This window comes from Taudactylus pleione, unplaced genomic scaffold (assembly GCF_031769625.1).
Source record: "Taudactylus pleione unplaced genomic scaffold, aTauple2 ptg000738l, whole genome shotgun sequence".
Taxonomy (NCBI): domain Eukaryota; kingdom Metazoa; phylum Chordata; class Amphibia; order Anura; family Myobatrachidae; genus Taudactylus; species Taudactylus pleione.
The window spans coordinates 207,189-223,974 of NW_028285140.1; the positions used below are offsets into that span (position 1 = coordinate 207,189).

Consider the following 16,786-nt stretch of genomic DNA (forward strand, 5'->3'; position numbering starts at 1 on the left):
AGAAATCTTTAAAGAAATGAAAGCATTAATGGGCGCTTTGGTGTATTTACGTTCAGACTATACGAATGACTTAATGCGTTTTTGTTTTTCCTCTAGGCCCGCACGTGTGCGCTCTGGGGTTCAGACTGATGAGGACATTCTTACTACCACTCAGATGGAAACTCCTGTCTGCAAGGTACGACCAGCATTGGGAATAGACTGTGGGATTGGTGCTTTTCCGCAATTTATAGGGACAAGCTTGCAGTAATGCAACATTTACCTTGAGTTGGGAAGTCTGGAGGAAGCCTGAATGTCCATAGAGTGGCTGCTGTACAGGAATTAGCTGATAGTATAGGAGACCGTCACAAGTAGATTAAGGGACATATTCCAGAGAGAAGGGAGCGGATACACGAGATAGGAAGATTTGTCGGGTGAAGTGGACCCCGGCTCTCTTCTCTGCTGGTAACAGTCGTTATCTTGACCTCTCCTGTCAGGATTACGAGCAGGTGCAGACTGTTTCGAGATGTTTTGGGTTAGTTGAGCCTGTAGTAGGCCTGAGATTTTGTATATGTTCATGTTATCTAGAGCAGACACCTTTAGGCTGTTTGTGGTTACTCAGGACCTGGATTTGTTGGTCTGTCCACAATGTAGCTGATCTGGACCACTTGGACTTCATGCCCGTTTTCTGGGCAGTGTGAAGGGCTGGTTACATCTTCCTTTGGGGTTGGTGTCACCAGAGGGAGAATATGGTGATGGAGGGAAGTTGGTAAGAAGCAGTTTTCTGTGGTTTTATGACTGACTGAATTAGTTGTGATACATTGAGACCCAGTGGATGTGGCAGTCGTGGGTCCTAGGACTCATCCTCTTTGCCCCCCGTCCCCCAATTACTGTGGGGTTCAGTTTGTGCTGTCTGTTTGTATAGAACAGTTTCTAAACCTCGTACATGGAACAAATGCTACTGCCTGCATTGTCCTCATTCCACAGAGCAGAGGCTGGCATGGAGCAGGGTGGAGATGTCAGAGTTTCCACATCTGGTCACAGAGCTCCACGAATATTATACACACACTGATGTATTCCAGGTCTAGTATCTGTATGCCTGGTCTGTACCAGTTTCTGCCTGATCTGTGCCAGTTGCCGCCTAGAGAAGAATTTGATGTTTAAGACAATTCCTCCAGAAACTTCTTACCCAGTTTTTGGCTTTTTAATGGCGACTTCTTCTTTAAAGCACAATACAAGCAGCGGAGAATGTCGGAGGGTTTGCCTAGAGTCTGCACGTGGATTGATCATGGAATAGACAGTGACCATGAGGCTGGCGCATTTAGGGCAATCCGTCATCACATCGGGTCTTCATGAATTTTTCCAGATCATTCGGAAAAATAAGAAAAGTCTTGGATGACCCAAGTGACCCATTCGGCTCCCCCATAGGAGAAGGAAGGGGAATCTGGATTAGATCCGGCTGGGCAGGATTTCCTGCTCTGTACCACAGATGGGGCCACTTTTCCCCAAATACTGCACCAATATTTTCCGGTAAAAGCTGCTGGATTGCCCCCCTTCCTTCTGCTTAGGGTCCAAGCTGGTGTTTAAAGGGAACTCCGTACAATTGACACACTAATCGTCGACACTGCATCCCGGGACAGATATCCATCTTCCCTGTGCCTTTTCTTTATGGATTACTTACATCTTGCTCTGGGGTTCAAAAACTGGATAAAATGTTGATGATGATCCGTCATCTCTGCAAGTGCTGGATACAGCTGTCTGATACATTGTTACACACTAACGCTAAGATCTGTGTCATCTGCACGTCCCCCATCGCACCTGAACTGTCCTAACACCGGAGCGCACGAGCGGGCGTTTGTATAAACTCTTGATTTGTGTCATTGGGGGTTTTTTGGGCGATAAAGGGGTTAATTGACGTCTCCACAATTCTATATTTGTACCTGCAGATGATCGCTGTATAATGTAATATGAAGTGTCTTCTGAAAGATGAGGGCTAAAACAAACTATAATAAGTCTTTTTATGACACATGGCTTTTTATGTAAAGTAGCGTAAATCTTCCTGTCGGCTGGAGCTCTGTAACGGAGCCATAAAGAGCTGAACATTAAATACACAAATTCTTCCAGGGCTGGCATGGGACCGGGGCCTGCTCTGCATTAAAGCTCTGTGCTCAGGGAAAGCTCTATTACAACTATAACTGGCGAAGCTCAGAGGCGTAGTGTCCATAATAGGTGGCTATAAAGCTGTGAGCGCCTACGTTATAGAAGAGGGGGGAACTGTATACGGTTTGCTGCGTTTTCATGTATACGAGAAATCGTTACTGAGAACTGCAAAACTGTGTAACCCCCTGTTGCTGTCACTTTAGTCTGTTACAATTACCAGCCGGTGGTGTTACTATCACAGGGCAGCTGATGAGGATGTGGGCAAGGCTGGCACTGATCAGTACTTTGCAAATGGAGAACGTTGTTCAATATTCCAGGGTTTACAGAGCTTTCAGCTCACTAGATGTAGCGGTATCTTTCCCACCAGGCCATGTTTTCTACCTGCTGCTCACTAGATGTAGCGGTACCTTTCCCACCAGGCCGGGTTTCCTACCTGCTGCTCACTAGATGTAGCGGTACCTTTCCCATCAGGCCATGTTTTCTACCTGCTGCTCACTAGATGTAGCGGTATCTTTCCCACCAGGCCGGGTTTCCTACCTGCTGCTCACTAGATGTAGCGGTATCTTTCCCATCAGGCCATGTTTTCTACCTGCTGCTCACTAGATGTAGCGGTATCTTTCCCACCAGGCCATGTTTTCTACCTGCTGCTCACTAGATGTAGCGGTATCTTTCCCACCAGGCCGGGTTTCCTACCTGCTGCTCACTAGATGTAGCGGTACCTTTCCCATCAGGCCATGTTTTCTACCTGCTGCTCACTAGATGTAGCGGTACCTTTCCCACCAGGCCGGGTTTCCTACCTGCTGCTCACTAGATGTAGCGGTACCTTTCCCACCAGGCCGGGTTTCCTACCTGCTGCTCACTAGATGTAGCAGTATCTTTCCCATCAGGCCATGTTTTCTACCTGCTGCTCACTAGATGTAGCGGTATCTTTCCCACCAGGCCGGGTTTCCTACCTGCTGCTCACTAGATGTAGCGGTACCTTTCCCATCAGGCCATGTTTTCTACCTGCTGCTCACTAGATGTAGCGGTACCTTTCCCATCAGGCCGGGTTTCCTACCTGCTGCTCACTAGATGTAGCGGTACCTTTCCCATCAGGCCATGTTTTCTACCTGCTGCTCACTAGATGTAGCGGTATCTTTCCCATCAGGCCATGTTTTCTACCTGCTGCTCACTAGATGTAGCGGTATCTTTCCCATCAGGCCGGGTTTCCTACCTGCTGCTCACTAGATGTAGCGGTATCTTTCCCATCAGGCCATGTTTTCTACCTGCTGCTCACTAGATGTAGCGGTATCTTTCCCATCAGGCCATGTTTTCTACCTGCTGCTCACTAGATGTAGCGGTATCTTTCCCATCAGGCCGGGTTTCCTACCTGCTGCTCACTAGTCCATTTACATGCACTTCCTCAGGCCATTATGCCCAATGCGGCTTAGGCTCTGTGAGGGCTCTTCTGAAACTAGAAAAGGAAACTGCGTCCTGCACTCTTTATAGTGCCCCCATAGAGGTGCCCATCAGCCGTGTATAAAGGGTCCTTTGGTGACTGACCACTCCTACGCTACTCCTAGGGTTGATGTGAGCACATTGACCAATTGACAGGTATGAATCGCGTGAAGTCATCCAGTCAGAACTGGGGATTATTATAGGCCGAGGAACAATTAACCTTCTGCGCATTCAGTTTCTGTGGGATCTGGCCAGACATGAAGCCGGAGGGGTCCAATCTTTTGGGTTTGCCAGCACCAATACTTGAAAAGCAATATAGAGGGTACATTTCTTCTCTATACCATCTGCTGTCCTATCTCAGGTGCCGGCCTGGTAACTGGTTACACAGTGAGCACCTCCAAGTCTCTCTCTCTCGTCCTTTCGGTTCTCCTGTGGCCGTCCCACAGAAAGATTCAAATCATCTGGCAATAACTAACATAGATTTGCATGAGGTGACTGGAGAAATGCGTCGTGCGTCGTCCTCTGCTGATCGCCACTTCCTCTTTTCAAAACACTGACTCATAGAGAAAGAGAAGGAGCTCTGTATAGTAAGCGTACAATAGAGATCTAATTCATAGAATTATTTGGTTCTGGGAGCTCCTCCTTTTTATTGTTCTTTCTATCTCCCAAGAGAAACCTGCCCTGGGTGCTGTTGGTAGAGGGACACCACCCAAGAAGTCTCATGTTGACTGATCAGTAACAGCAGAGCCCTCATTGGGTTTTTTTCAGCTGTAAAGTGTTTGGCCAGTTCTGTCCCGCAGTGGTTCTGGGATCTGATTCTTTACGCCCAGCGTGGATGCTACAAAGGTGCCAACACTCCAGCGAGTCCGTTAGGTGGCGCAGACTATGCATTCTCTCTAGTCTGTTAATGGGTTTATTTTGTGTTGTGTATTTGTAATCTGCCGAAGTAAAGCACGGAGTCCTATTAGGAGAAAAGCGCTATTAGGTCATCAGACTGCGAGTGTCACGGTGGCGGTGAGTGTACGGTTTTTTGTGAGCTCATTTGTGTCAGTTTCTCTGTCCACAGGAGCTTGGTCCAAACTAAGGGAAGAGTCGACTAAGTGTCGGCTTCCTCGCACGTCTTTATTCCACAACGAAAGTGAGATCACCAATTTAAATAATCCTAAATGTGAGCATTGGGCCTGGCGGGTGTGGATTGATAGATCTACAGTAAAAAGGTAGATGGACACCAGATAATAAACAGTCACTAGGTAATAGGTCACCAGATAATACAGTCACTAGGTAATAATAGGTAATAGGTCACCAGATAATACAGTCACTAGGTAATAATAGGTAATAGGTCACCAGATAATAGTCACTAGGTAATAATAGGTAATAGGTCACCAGATAATACAGTCACTAGGTAATAATAGGTAATAGGTCACCAGATAATACAGTCACTAGGTAATAATAGGTAATAGGTCACCAGATAATAGTCACTAGGTAATAATAGGTAATAGGTCACCAGATAATACAGTCACTAGGTAATAATAGGTAATAGGTCACCAGATAATACAGTCACTAGGTAATAATAGGTAATAGGTCACCAGATAATACAGTCACTAGGTAATAATAAGTAATAGGTCACCAGATAATACAGTCACTAGGTAATAATAGGTAATAGGTCACCAGATAATAGACAGTCACTAGGTAATAATAGGTAATAGGTCACCAGATAATAGTCACTAGGTAATAATAGGTAATAGGTCACCAGATAATAGACAGTCACTAGGTAATAATAGGTAATAGGTCACCAGATAATAGACAGTCACTAGGTAATAATAGGTAATAGGTCACCAGATAATAGTCACTAGGTAATAATAGGTAATAGGTCACCAGATAATAGACAGTCACTAGGTAATAATAGGTAATAGGTCACCAGATAATAGACAGTCACTAGGTCAACAGTGACAAAAAGTTAACAGACTAAATGTCGACGTGTAAGAAGGTCGACAGGGTGAAAAGGTTGATATGCATATGGTCGACATGAAAATGGTTGACACATGATGATTTTTTTTTCTCTAACCCTAATCTTCACCCTAACCCTCCCTCCTGGTGCCTGACCCTCCGGTAAGTGTCTAACCCTAAAAAAAAAAAAAAAAAAAAAAATCGTTTCGACCTTCTTATCTGTCCAACATCTGGTGTCTATCTAGACATTATCTACCTTTCTACTGTAGATCTTTAGACCGGATCCCGGGCCTGACATAGGTTTAGTACCCAGCACTAGATGGGTGTACCTAAAGTCAGGAGTGTATCTATAATTGGTGCAGGGTGTGCGGGGCACATGAGCCCCTGGGTCCAGGGTGGCCCGGCACCACACACCCTGCACCCATAGTATTACTTACCTCTCTGGAGTCCCACGTCGGAGCGAGGGTCCAGCGCTGTAAAAACAACTAAAAAATGGCCGCCGCGGCCATTTTCCCGTTGTATGCGCAGTGCAGGGAAAATGGCCGACGTGGCCATTTTCCCGGTGACCTGCGCATACTCTATAGACTCTGGGTGCACTCTAGTGCCCAGAGTTTATAACTCCAGCGCTGGCCGCGCACAGCTCCGTGCGCTGCCGGACAGAGGAGGGGGCCCATGTCGGAAACTGCACACTGGCCCCCTCCTTTCTAGAAACGCCCCTGCCTAAAGTGGGCGTGACAATATATACGTTCTGAAGTTACTAGAAGTACAAGAGTCCTCCACTAACCGAACAATATAAGTAAAAGGCGCATAGTGTTCAAGCAACCAATAGAGGCTTGAAGGAAATAAAAATATTTCAGTCATCCGTCACCCGGTAATGCAAAGTTTGGAATCCACAAAAAGAATTTACCACCCAACCTGATGTAGCTATAAGGATCCAGAAACAGAGCGAGTTCTCAGACAGGGTGAATAAAACAGACCCCTCTGTATTTCAGGACAATGACACTGATCATCGGTCAGAGGCTGCCGGCACATCCAGGTCTGGTTTCTCATTCCTTTCTGGTTTCATGACCATTCATCTGTTTGTTTGTTTTTATTTTTTATAATTCTCTTTTTGCCTCTCCATTGCGGCTTTACCCGCACAGCACTTCTGTAAATTGCGACACCTCTGCTGACGGCACTTCCCCACTGAATACCACCCTCGTCTCGCCTGGTAAGATATTATCTACTCTGAGATCAGAGGTACAGCCAGCAATGGATGGTGCCTCGGACCAGATTACTGCCAGTTGCCACTAGAGACGGACACTTTGCTGTCAGGGAGAGGGAGGGAGGGGGGGGAGATACTGGGGAATTATGTGATATCATTTTATAAGCCCTATTAACATTTAGTTTTAGTGTCTGCCACTAGCCAGTTTTGTTTTTGCCCCACCACCATCCACTCCGTAACGCAACACAAATCCCGTATGTATAACTGAAACTAAGAAAAAAACAGTTTAGCCCTAAATAAATGTGAGGCCTCAAACATTAATCTACAAGAAACAAAACAAGAAACTGCTGGGTACTTTGAGCATGGTGCCCCCTAGGGGTCAGTTATCTGTCTACAGATCCATAACCTGAGATTGGCTTACGGTATATATTTTATTACGAACCAATCTAAATGCAACAACAACAAGCTGTTAAATGAATAATGTTGGATGTATTGTCAGTGTGTGTATGTATATCCTCCAGCCTGCACTTTCTATAGATAATAGTTGTAGTAAAACGGGAGTATGGGTAACTCTCTAGATATAGTGCCATCCAAATAAGAACATTTTGTTCCAGAATTCAGGCTTATGTAATTGCCTGAGGCAAATGTCATATACCTACATCCAGCGGTTCACTATTGGTTTCAGTGCTAGAACTTAATACTGCATGATTCAGTTTTATTAATGTTCAGTCCAGGTTAGTCTCCATGTAATAGTGTCTGTCTGTCTCCCAGCTTCAGAGCACAAATCTGGAGAGGATTGTGTAATCTTGAAAGATGCTGTCACGGTGAGTAGGCTTCTAATATAATGATACACTGGGCAATATTTGTCAGTCTCTGCTTTGCTGTTGGTCATGATCATAATACAGTTCTATAACTCTATACAGACATAGGATGCTACATCCCCAACATGTCCTGACCACTGTACATGACCATAATACACATCTATTACACTGTATACAGACATAGGACACTACACCCCCAACATGACCTGACCACTGTACATGACCATAATACACATCTATTACACTGTATACAGACATAGGACACTACACCCCCAACATGTCCTGACCGCTGTACATGATCATACTACACATCTATTACACTGTATACAGACATAGGACACTACACCCCCAACATGTCCTGACCGCTGTACATGATCATAATACACATCTATTACACTGTATACAGACATAGGACACTACACCCCAACATGACCTGACCACTGTACATGGCCATAATACACATCTATTACACTGTATACAGACATAGGACACTACACCCTAACATGACCTGACCGCTGTACATGATCATATTACACATCTATTACACTGTATACAGACATAGGACACTACGGGGCCCATTTATCAAAGTGCATTTGAGGTAAATTCCCCGAAAACACCTGTTTTCGGGGGTTTACCTCAAATACTTAGTATCCCCCAAATGTATGAAGGAGGGACCGCAGCAGGTATTTCCGATACCTGCTGCGATCCCTCCATTGCCGCCGGCAGCTGCCTCCCCCATAGGTTTCTATGGGGGATGCGATGCTGCCAAATGTATCAATATCGGGAATGCGAAGCATTCCCGATATTGGCCCCAGCAGCTAACGCTATCTAAAGATAGCGTTAGCCGCTGTTTCCTATGGGCACTTACCGCATATCAGCCGGCGGAGGGATCTGCTAGATCCCTCCGCCGGTAATGGGCGCCGCTCATGTGCAGTCTGCGGGACTGCGCATGCACAGAAGCCCCGACTGCCCTCCGGAGACATCGCAGGGACGGGCTCTTTTCGGAGCCCGTCTCCCTGCATGTCCCGGATAATACATCCGGCAGATAGGATCGCATTTTGCAATGCGATCAGGGGCGGTACTGCATGCCCTGATCGCATTGCAAAATGCGATCATTAATAAATGGACCCCTACACCCCCAACATGTCCTGACCACTGTAAATGACCATAATACACATCTACGCACTGGTCGAACACCTTTAGATCTGGCCCTGAGATGTACTACAAAGTGTGATAGGACAGTATTGTGGCACCTAACTTGTGGAGAGTGAAGACTACCTGGGGGCACATCTGTCCACCGCATGTATCTACTGATCTACAACACCAAAATCCATTCATCTACCAACACACATTATACCTCACTAGATACTCGTGTAATGGCTGACGATTGTGTCTTCTCTGTGTAATAAAGCCACAGCCCTTTTCCTTATAATTTGCACCAGGTGAGAACATTTTCCTGTAATACACAATTTCTGACTATTTTATGTCCCTTTTGCTGTTTTTAAAGTTGAAAATGTTGTGTTTTTTTAATACTTTGTGCACCACCCAGAACAACTGCTGTCCTGTCTGTCCTGTCCTAATTCCTGCGTCTACGTTCCCACATAGTGCTGTAGAAGCGGAATAAATCTGTACAGCGGCCAGAGATGATAGGGACTGTACAGCGGCCGTGCGCCTCTTTCGCCCTGTACCGGGATGACTGGGGGGCGCTGCATCTACAGGGCGGGATGACTGGGGGGCGCTGCATCTACAGGGCGGGATGACTGGGGGGCGCTGCATCTACAGGGCGGGATGACTGGGGGGCGCTGCATCTACAGGGCGGGATGACTGGGGGGCGCTGCATCTACAGGGCGGGATGACTGGGGGGCGCTGCATCTACAGGGCGGAATGACTGGGGGCGCTGCATCTACAGGGTGGGATGACTGTGGGCGCTACATCTACAGGGTGGGATGACTGGGGGCCCTGCATCTACAGGGCGGGATGACTGGGGGCGCTGCATCTACAGGGCGGGATGACTGGGGTCCCTGCATCTACAGGGCGGGATGACTGGGGTCCCTGCATCTACAGGGCGGGATGACTGGGGTCCCTGCATCTACAGGGCGGGATGACTGGGGGCGCTGCATCTACAGGGCGGGATGACTGGGGGCGCTGCATCTACAGGGCGGGATGACTGGGGTCCCTGCATCTACAGGGCGGGATGACTGGGGTCCCTGCATCTACAGGGCGGGATGACTGGGGTCCCTGCATCTACAGGGCGGGATGACTGGGGTCCCTGCATCTACAGGGCGGGATGACTGGGGTCCCTGCATCTACAGGGCGGGATGACTGGGGGCGCTGCATCTACAGGGCGGGATGACTGGGGGCGCTGCATCTACAGGGCGTGATGACTGGGGGCGCTGCATCTACAGGGCGGCATGACTGGGGGCGCTACATCTACAGGGCGGGATGACTGCGGGGCACTACATCTACAGGGCGGGGTGACTGCGGGGCACTACATCTACAGGGCGGTATGAGTGGGGGGCACTACATCTACAGGGCGGGATGACTGATCCTGGTTTCTAGTAGGGGAAAGTTACTTTTTGCTGTAGTTTATATTCTTCCTTCTCCACCATGTAGGAAGCTGCAGGCGGGAAATCCAGCAACGTGGATGAGGCCTCTCCTGACGAAGGTGACATTTTGCTTTTGTTAGGGGATTAAAAGAGGGGGGGGGGGGGGATGGGTTGCACTAGACAAATACTAGTGACCGTGTTTGACATTTGGTCATAAATAGTATTTGCCCAAGACTGGCAGCTTAAGGCCTACTTTGTAGATCGGAAAAGGGCATGGTGTGTAGTAGCCCACAGCCGGGTACAAGGCAGTGTCCCATTGACATGACTGGAGCATCTGAAGGCCACACTCAACTTCTAGTCACACCCATCCGTGAGTGGGACTTGCATCCAGCTGTGAGGACTGTCTAGGGGGAAGGGTGGAGGGGGCGGGGGGGGGGGGTTCTGGGACAAATCCCTTAGAATTGGGACAGTTGGGCGTTTAGACTTAGTCGCCCAGACTTCCAGCAATACCTACACACACATAAATGGTGGACACGGTGCAGTATTTGCAGACTTGTCGCTCGCCGGTCAGTGGACACAATGGTCAGCCCCGGGGAGGACTCGAACACTTACACTATTACGGGCCTTTCTGTTTTTATACTTTATTATTCTCTCTGTAGCTGTAGGAGCTTCTGCTGCCCCCGCTGTGAAGAACTCGCAGTCTGAGGAGGAAGAAGAGTAAGTATTCAGCTAAACTGCTTTGGGATTTTAATACCTATATATATTTTTTTCTCGGTAATGGCTCATTAATGTTTTTATAATTGCAGCTGCTCCAACAATGAGCGCGGGATGGAGGTAAGTCCTGTACGACCACGGAGGCACCGGGCACAGCCGCCTGAGGCTTCATAGTCCTGTGCGGCCGCCTTGCAGTTTCCTAGCTAGAAGCAGGACTAAAAAAACTACACTGGGATGATGGGATCCATTCCATCCAGCGACCTATCTGTGGAGTTTGTATGTTCTCCCTGTGTTTGTGTGGTTTCTCCTCTGGTCACATGGGCTGTGTAATATAACGCTCGGCAGCTGCATGGGCGCCACCTTCAGGCTTAGAGAGGGTATTGCACCGAGTTCTGCTTTGGTGTAATGTTGAACAAAGGTTTTAATTAAAAAATATTTATATGTATTGAGAAAATATTCATCTCTTTAACGACCTTTTTCTGTTAGACCGAGTTCCTGCGTTTGTCACTTGGATTCAAGTGCGACATATTTACTCTGGATAAAAGGCTGCGTCTTGAGGAAAGATCCCGTGATTTAGCAGAAGAGAACCTGAAGAAGGAGCTGGCGGGCTGTAAAAAACTCCTAGAAGTAAGCTTGTCCTAAACCTGCGCCACCATCTAAAGCGGGCCTGGCCGACCTGTGGCACTCCAGCTGTTGTGACACTACAAGTCCCAGCATACCCTCCCACTGATCAGCTGGGACTTGTAGTTTCACAACAGCTGGAAAGCCACAGGTTGGCCAGGCCTGATCTTAAAGACTAGCTCCACCCAATCCTCTGAGGCTTGTCACACGTTGTGCGCCACTATGGCAGGGGGCGAATGTGGCGGGACCATTGACCAGCCACAATCACTGACATTAGTCTTTGGTCGCAACCCTTACACCGTCCTCATACAGCCATTTTTGAATGGCAAATGACTTCTGGCAGTAGTGCTGCTTTTACAGAGCAGCTGCCCTCTGTACACAAGGCGGCCATTTTGTGGGCTATACTGATACTCGGACCATCATTTCGTCAGGTTCTCTGGACCTCATTCAGATTCGGTCGCGAGCACCGATGCGCTCGTAACCAACTCGATTGTTTGGCCTGCGCACCCGCAGCGGCCGTACTGTGCGTGCGCAAGCTCTGGAGCGACAGAGAAACTGTTGCTCCGGAGCTCGTTACCAAAGGGGCGGATGTCGATATTGATCGACAGCTGCCCCCGTTTGGTAGGCGGGCCGGGGGGGTGGTTTCCAAAACGGAGGCGTTCCTTTACGAACGCCTACCGTTTTGTGGGCGGCCGCACTGACATCATCAGTGATGTCAGTGGGGAGTTTCCTGCTCCATAAGAGCAGGAAGCTCCCTGGGGCTTACGAGTGCCCAGACCCATCCTTAGGGTCTGGTCTTAAGCCCCGATGGTCGCGATGGTGATCACCATCGCGACCATCAACCTGGTCGGTCGTTAAGCTGTGGGTGGTAACCCACAGCTTAACGATCGACAAGGAGGCTGCCGTTCAGGATGCAAGCGGCCGCCCTGATTCAGTGCGACCGCTTGCATCTAACGACTGCCTCTGAATGAGGTCCACTATGCCTTGGTGATGTCGCTAGTAGGAGGCTGCCCTGTTAGGCGTATTATATCAGTCCACAAAATGGCCGCCTCAGCGAACGCTTTAACTTGTGCCCATTAATTCGGTTTTAAACTCCTAATAGAACCACTATGGAGGTGACCCGATTTAGTTTCTTGCTGCAGACCCTGACCCCGTTCTGTGAGGAAGATAATCAAACACATGAGCTTGTGAAAAAGTTGGAGAACCGCTTGCAGTTCCTCAGCCAACACACGACGCGGGTGGCCAGCCGGGCGGAGATGCTGGGAGCCATTCATCAGGTGACCGGAGACGTCTGTAACTAAAACATAGGGAACAAACGCGACAGAAGATTTCAGTCTGCTCTAGAAAAATGTTCATTAACCTGTATGTCACCGATCAGCACCTTTTATGGGAAATATTACTAATATTGCAGCCATCCCTCACCCTTGAGGCTTCGTTATATAAAATAAAATGCAGGTGTCAGTATAATTACAGAATACTTATACGTTCTACTCCCTATTCCTGAAATCTGTGGTTGAAAATGCCAAAATATCACATATTTCAGCAGCGTTCTAGTGGACTGCGGGTACATTTCTCCCCTCATCAGATGCAGGCAGGGACATGTATAGAAAATGCTGGTAAATGTGTATATTAGACTTCCGATGTGTGAATTTTGTGGCACCTTCTGAAAGACGCTGCTCCAGTTTAGTGAACCGCGCAACGTTGACCCCCCGTTTGCTTCGATAGACGTGTCGGCATTTAGTGCCCCTGGAGTAACGCTCTTTGTGATTTTAGGAAAGCCGTGTCAGCAAAGCGGTGGAGGTGATGATCCAGCACGTTGAGAATCTGAAGCGCATGTACGCCAAAGAGCACGCCGAACTGGAGGAGCTGCGGGAGACCATGCAACAGAACGAGCGCAGCAGCAGCACCTCCGCCGACAGAGGTCTCTGTTAGTGATTACTGTATATTGAGGCCCTAACAGTGTAACAGGGAGCTTCACACATAGACCATTGGGCTTCATTCAGAGCCGCTCGTAAGCGGCCGCTCGTTCGTTCTGACTGATGATTGCTCATCTGCGCATGCGTACGGATTGCAACACGCATGCGCGAACCAGTCAGTGCGGCCGAAAATCGTTTGTTCGCTATATAGCGAGTGCCTGCTACTTTGAGTGACAGGAGGAGGCGTATGTGGGTGGTAACAGGGGAAGGTGCTTGAAAACGGGGAGTGGAATTCAGAACGCAGGCGTGCTTAAAGGTCAAAACGGGCGTTTTAAGGGAGTGCATAATTAATCCAGCAGCGTCATTGACCACGTCACTTGGGGTTTTTTTTAACTCAGAACTGCTCGCAAAATAGCGGTTGAAAAAACCAACCACAAGAATAGCGAGCAGTTCATACGCTGTACGATGTACTCGATTAATCTAATAGCGGACATGATGTATGGTGCGAGCGGCAAGGGGGCGTATTTTTCAAAATTACAACCGCAAGTTTTGCTCGCTCGTTCAGACTTAGAGGCGTGAACAGATCGCAAAGTGAGAACTGTTCATTTGAATAGCCACCCCTTTTTATAAAACGAACGACCGCAAATAGCAAGCGGCTCTGAATCAGGCCCATAGTTAGCTTCAGGGCCCTGATTGTGCGAATAGGATCCTTTCTACTGTTCTGTACTGGTTGTTCTGCCATAAGATGACTTAGTCATGTCGCCATTGGCAACCCAATCCATGTAATGGGCCCAGAGAAAATGCTTATCTAGTTCTTATAGTTACATTGTCTTATTGGAAAGACGCTTAGATAGCGCTGTTTGGATAATTCACGTACCACTAATTGCATTGCTCTAACCTCTCTGGTCGTCAATCTGTTGCTGAGAGCCACCAGTTGTTAGAGCTTAATCTACGTAGATGGCTATAGTAATGGTGACATCTACAGGCCAGAAGGAGGTATTGCACAAATGATTAAATACACTTTCCTGCTTTGTGTTCCCTTGCAGAAGATCCGCATAAGCTGGTGTCTGCTATAGCGAGTAAGGTAAATTCTGGTGTGGGGTGCCGAGTGCCGATGTCGGCTTTCATGGGTTGGGTTGTGTTTCTTGATATATGTGCTCATTGCTCGGCAATTAATTTTGGTTTCTGTGTCAGGTATCTCCTGCCAGGAGGGTCAGTATGCCGGCTTATCCGAGAGGCATTGGTACTGGTTCTCCTATGGTGAGTTGTATTTTAACTTCTTCAGTCTGTGCAGATATGAAGAGGATACTTTACCCATGAAAGTTATGGCCAAACATATGAGGCCGCTATACTGGGGGGAGGGAGGGTGAGGCGCAGATGTAGTGTTATCAGAATACCCACATTATAATATGTAGGCATATTATATTTAGTCTCTCCCCCCATTGTAGCCATACTTCTCCATGGCACGTAACATATTATGGAAATTAGGAGGAGACTGAGTTAGTGGCATTATAGTAGTGTAATATAATTGCCATGGTTAAATGGTGGGCTTCACATAAATGGCTGTTCCATGCCCCCAAGCCTTCACATCCGTACACATACTGTGATAACCCAACTCTTTATCATACACTCACACTGGTACACTCACACCTACCCTACTCCCACCAGTGCACCCTCACACCACCCCTACTCCCACCTATACTACTCACACTGGTACGCCCTCACACCTCCCCTACTCCCACCTATACCACTCACACTGGTACACCCTCACACCTCCCCTATTCCCACCTATACCACTCACACTGGTACACCCTCACACCTACCCTACTCCCACCTATACTACTCACACTGGTACACCTACCCTACTCCCACCTATACTACTCACACTGGTACACCTACCCTACTCCCACCTATACTACTCACACTGGTACACCCTCACACCTCCCCTATTCCCACCTATACCACTCACACTGGTACACCCTCACACCTACCCTACTCCCACCTATACTACTCACACTGGTACACCCTCACACCTCCCCTACTCCCACCTATACTACTCACACTGGTACACCCTCACACCTACCCTACTCCCACCTATACTACTCACACTGGTACACCCTCACACCTCCCCTATTCCCACCTATACCACTCACACTGGTACACCCTCACACCTACCCTACTCCCACCTATACTACTCACACTGGTACACCCTCACACCTCCCCTATTCCCACCTATACCACTCACACTGGTACACCCTCACACCTCCCCTACTCCCACCTATACTACTCACACTGGTACACCCTCACACCTCCCCTACTCCTACCTATACTACTCACACTGATACACCCTCACACCTACCCTACTCCCACCTATACTACTCACACTGGTACACCCTCACACCTCCCCTACTCCCACCTATACTACTCACACTGGTACACCCTCACACCTCCCCTACTCCTACCTATACTACTCACACTGATACACCCTCACACCTACCCTACTCCCACCTATACTACTCACACTGGTACACCCTCACACCTACCCTACTCCCACCTATACTACTCACACTGGTACACCCTCACACCTCCCCTACTCCCACCTATACTACTCACACTGGTACACCCTCACACCTCCCCTACTCCTACCTATACTACTCACACTGGTACACCCTCACACCTCCCCTACTCCCACCTATACTACTCACACCTACCCTACTCCCACCTATACTACTCACACTGGTACACCCTCACACCTACCCTACTCCCACCTATACTACTCACACTGGTACACCCTCACACCTCCCCTATTCCCACCTATACCACTCACACTGGTACACCCTCACACCTCCCCTACTCCTACCTATACTACTCACACTGGTACACCCTCACACCTCCCCTACTCCTACCTATACTACTCACACTGGTACACCCTCACACCTCCCCTACTCCCACCTATACTACTCACACTGGTACACCCTCACACCTCCCCTACTCCCACCTATACTACTCAAACTGGTACACCTACCCTACTCCCACCTATACTACTCACACTGGTACACCTACCCTACTCCCACCTATACTACTCACACTGGTACACCTACCCTACTCCCACCTATACTACTCACACTGGTACACCTACCCTACTCCCACCTATACTACTCACACTGGTACACCCTCACACCTACCCTACTCCCACATATACTACTCACACTGGTACATCCTCACACCTCCCCTACTCCTACCTATACTACTCACACTGGTACACCCTCACACCTCCCCTACTCCTACCTATACTACTCACACTGGTACACCCTCACACCTCCCCTACTCCCACCTATACTACTCACACTGGTACACCTACCCTACTCCCACCTATACTACTCACACTGGTACACCCTCACACCTACCCTACTCCCACCTATACTACTCACACTGGTACATCCT

The 16,786-nt window shown here is 48.4% G+C and overlaps 1 protein-coding gene across 2 annotated transcripts in view; it reads left to right on the forward strand.

Annotated features, from left to right (window-relative positions):
* The window catches only part of IRAG2 (inositol 1,4,5-triphosphate receptor associated 2), a 108,937-nt gene that overhangs the window by 83,315 nt on the left and 8,836 nt on the right, over nucleotides 1–16,786 (forward strand). For both annotated transcript variants that reach the window (XM_088457096.1, XM_088457097.1), the window contains exons 25-36: nucleotides 97–175; nucleotides 6,513–6,556; nucleotides 6,663–6,730; nucleotides 7,496–7,548; nucleotides 10,159–10,210; nucleotides 10,751–10,808; nucleotides 10,898–10,925; nucleotides 11,292–11,432; nucleotides 12,569–12,703; nucleotides 13,200–13,347; nucleotides 14,389–14,426; nucleotides 14,537–14,602. In XM_088457096.1, coding sequence (XP_088313222.1) covers nucleotides 97–175; nucleotides 6,513–6,556; nucleotides 6,663–6,730; nucleotides 7,496–7,548; nucleotides 10,159–10,210; nucleotides 10,751–10,808; nucleotides 10,898–10,925; nucleotides 11,292–11,432; nucleotides 12,569–12,703; nucleotides 13,200–13,347; nucleotides 14,389–14,426; nucleotides 14,537–14,602 — 910 coding nt within the window. The remainder of the gene's footprint in view (nucleotides 1–96; nucleotides 176–6,512; nucleotides 6,557–6,662; nucleotides 6,731–7,495; nucleotides 7,549–10,158; nucleotides 10,211–10,750; nucleotides 10,809–10,897; nucleotides 10,926–11,291; nucleotides 11,433–12,568; nucleotides 12,704–13,199; nucleotides 13,348–14,388; nucleotides 14,427–14,536; nucleotides 14,603–16,786) is intronic.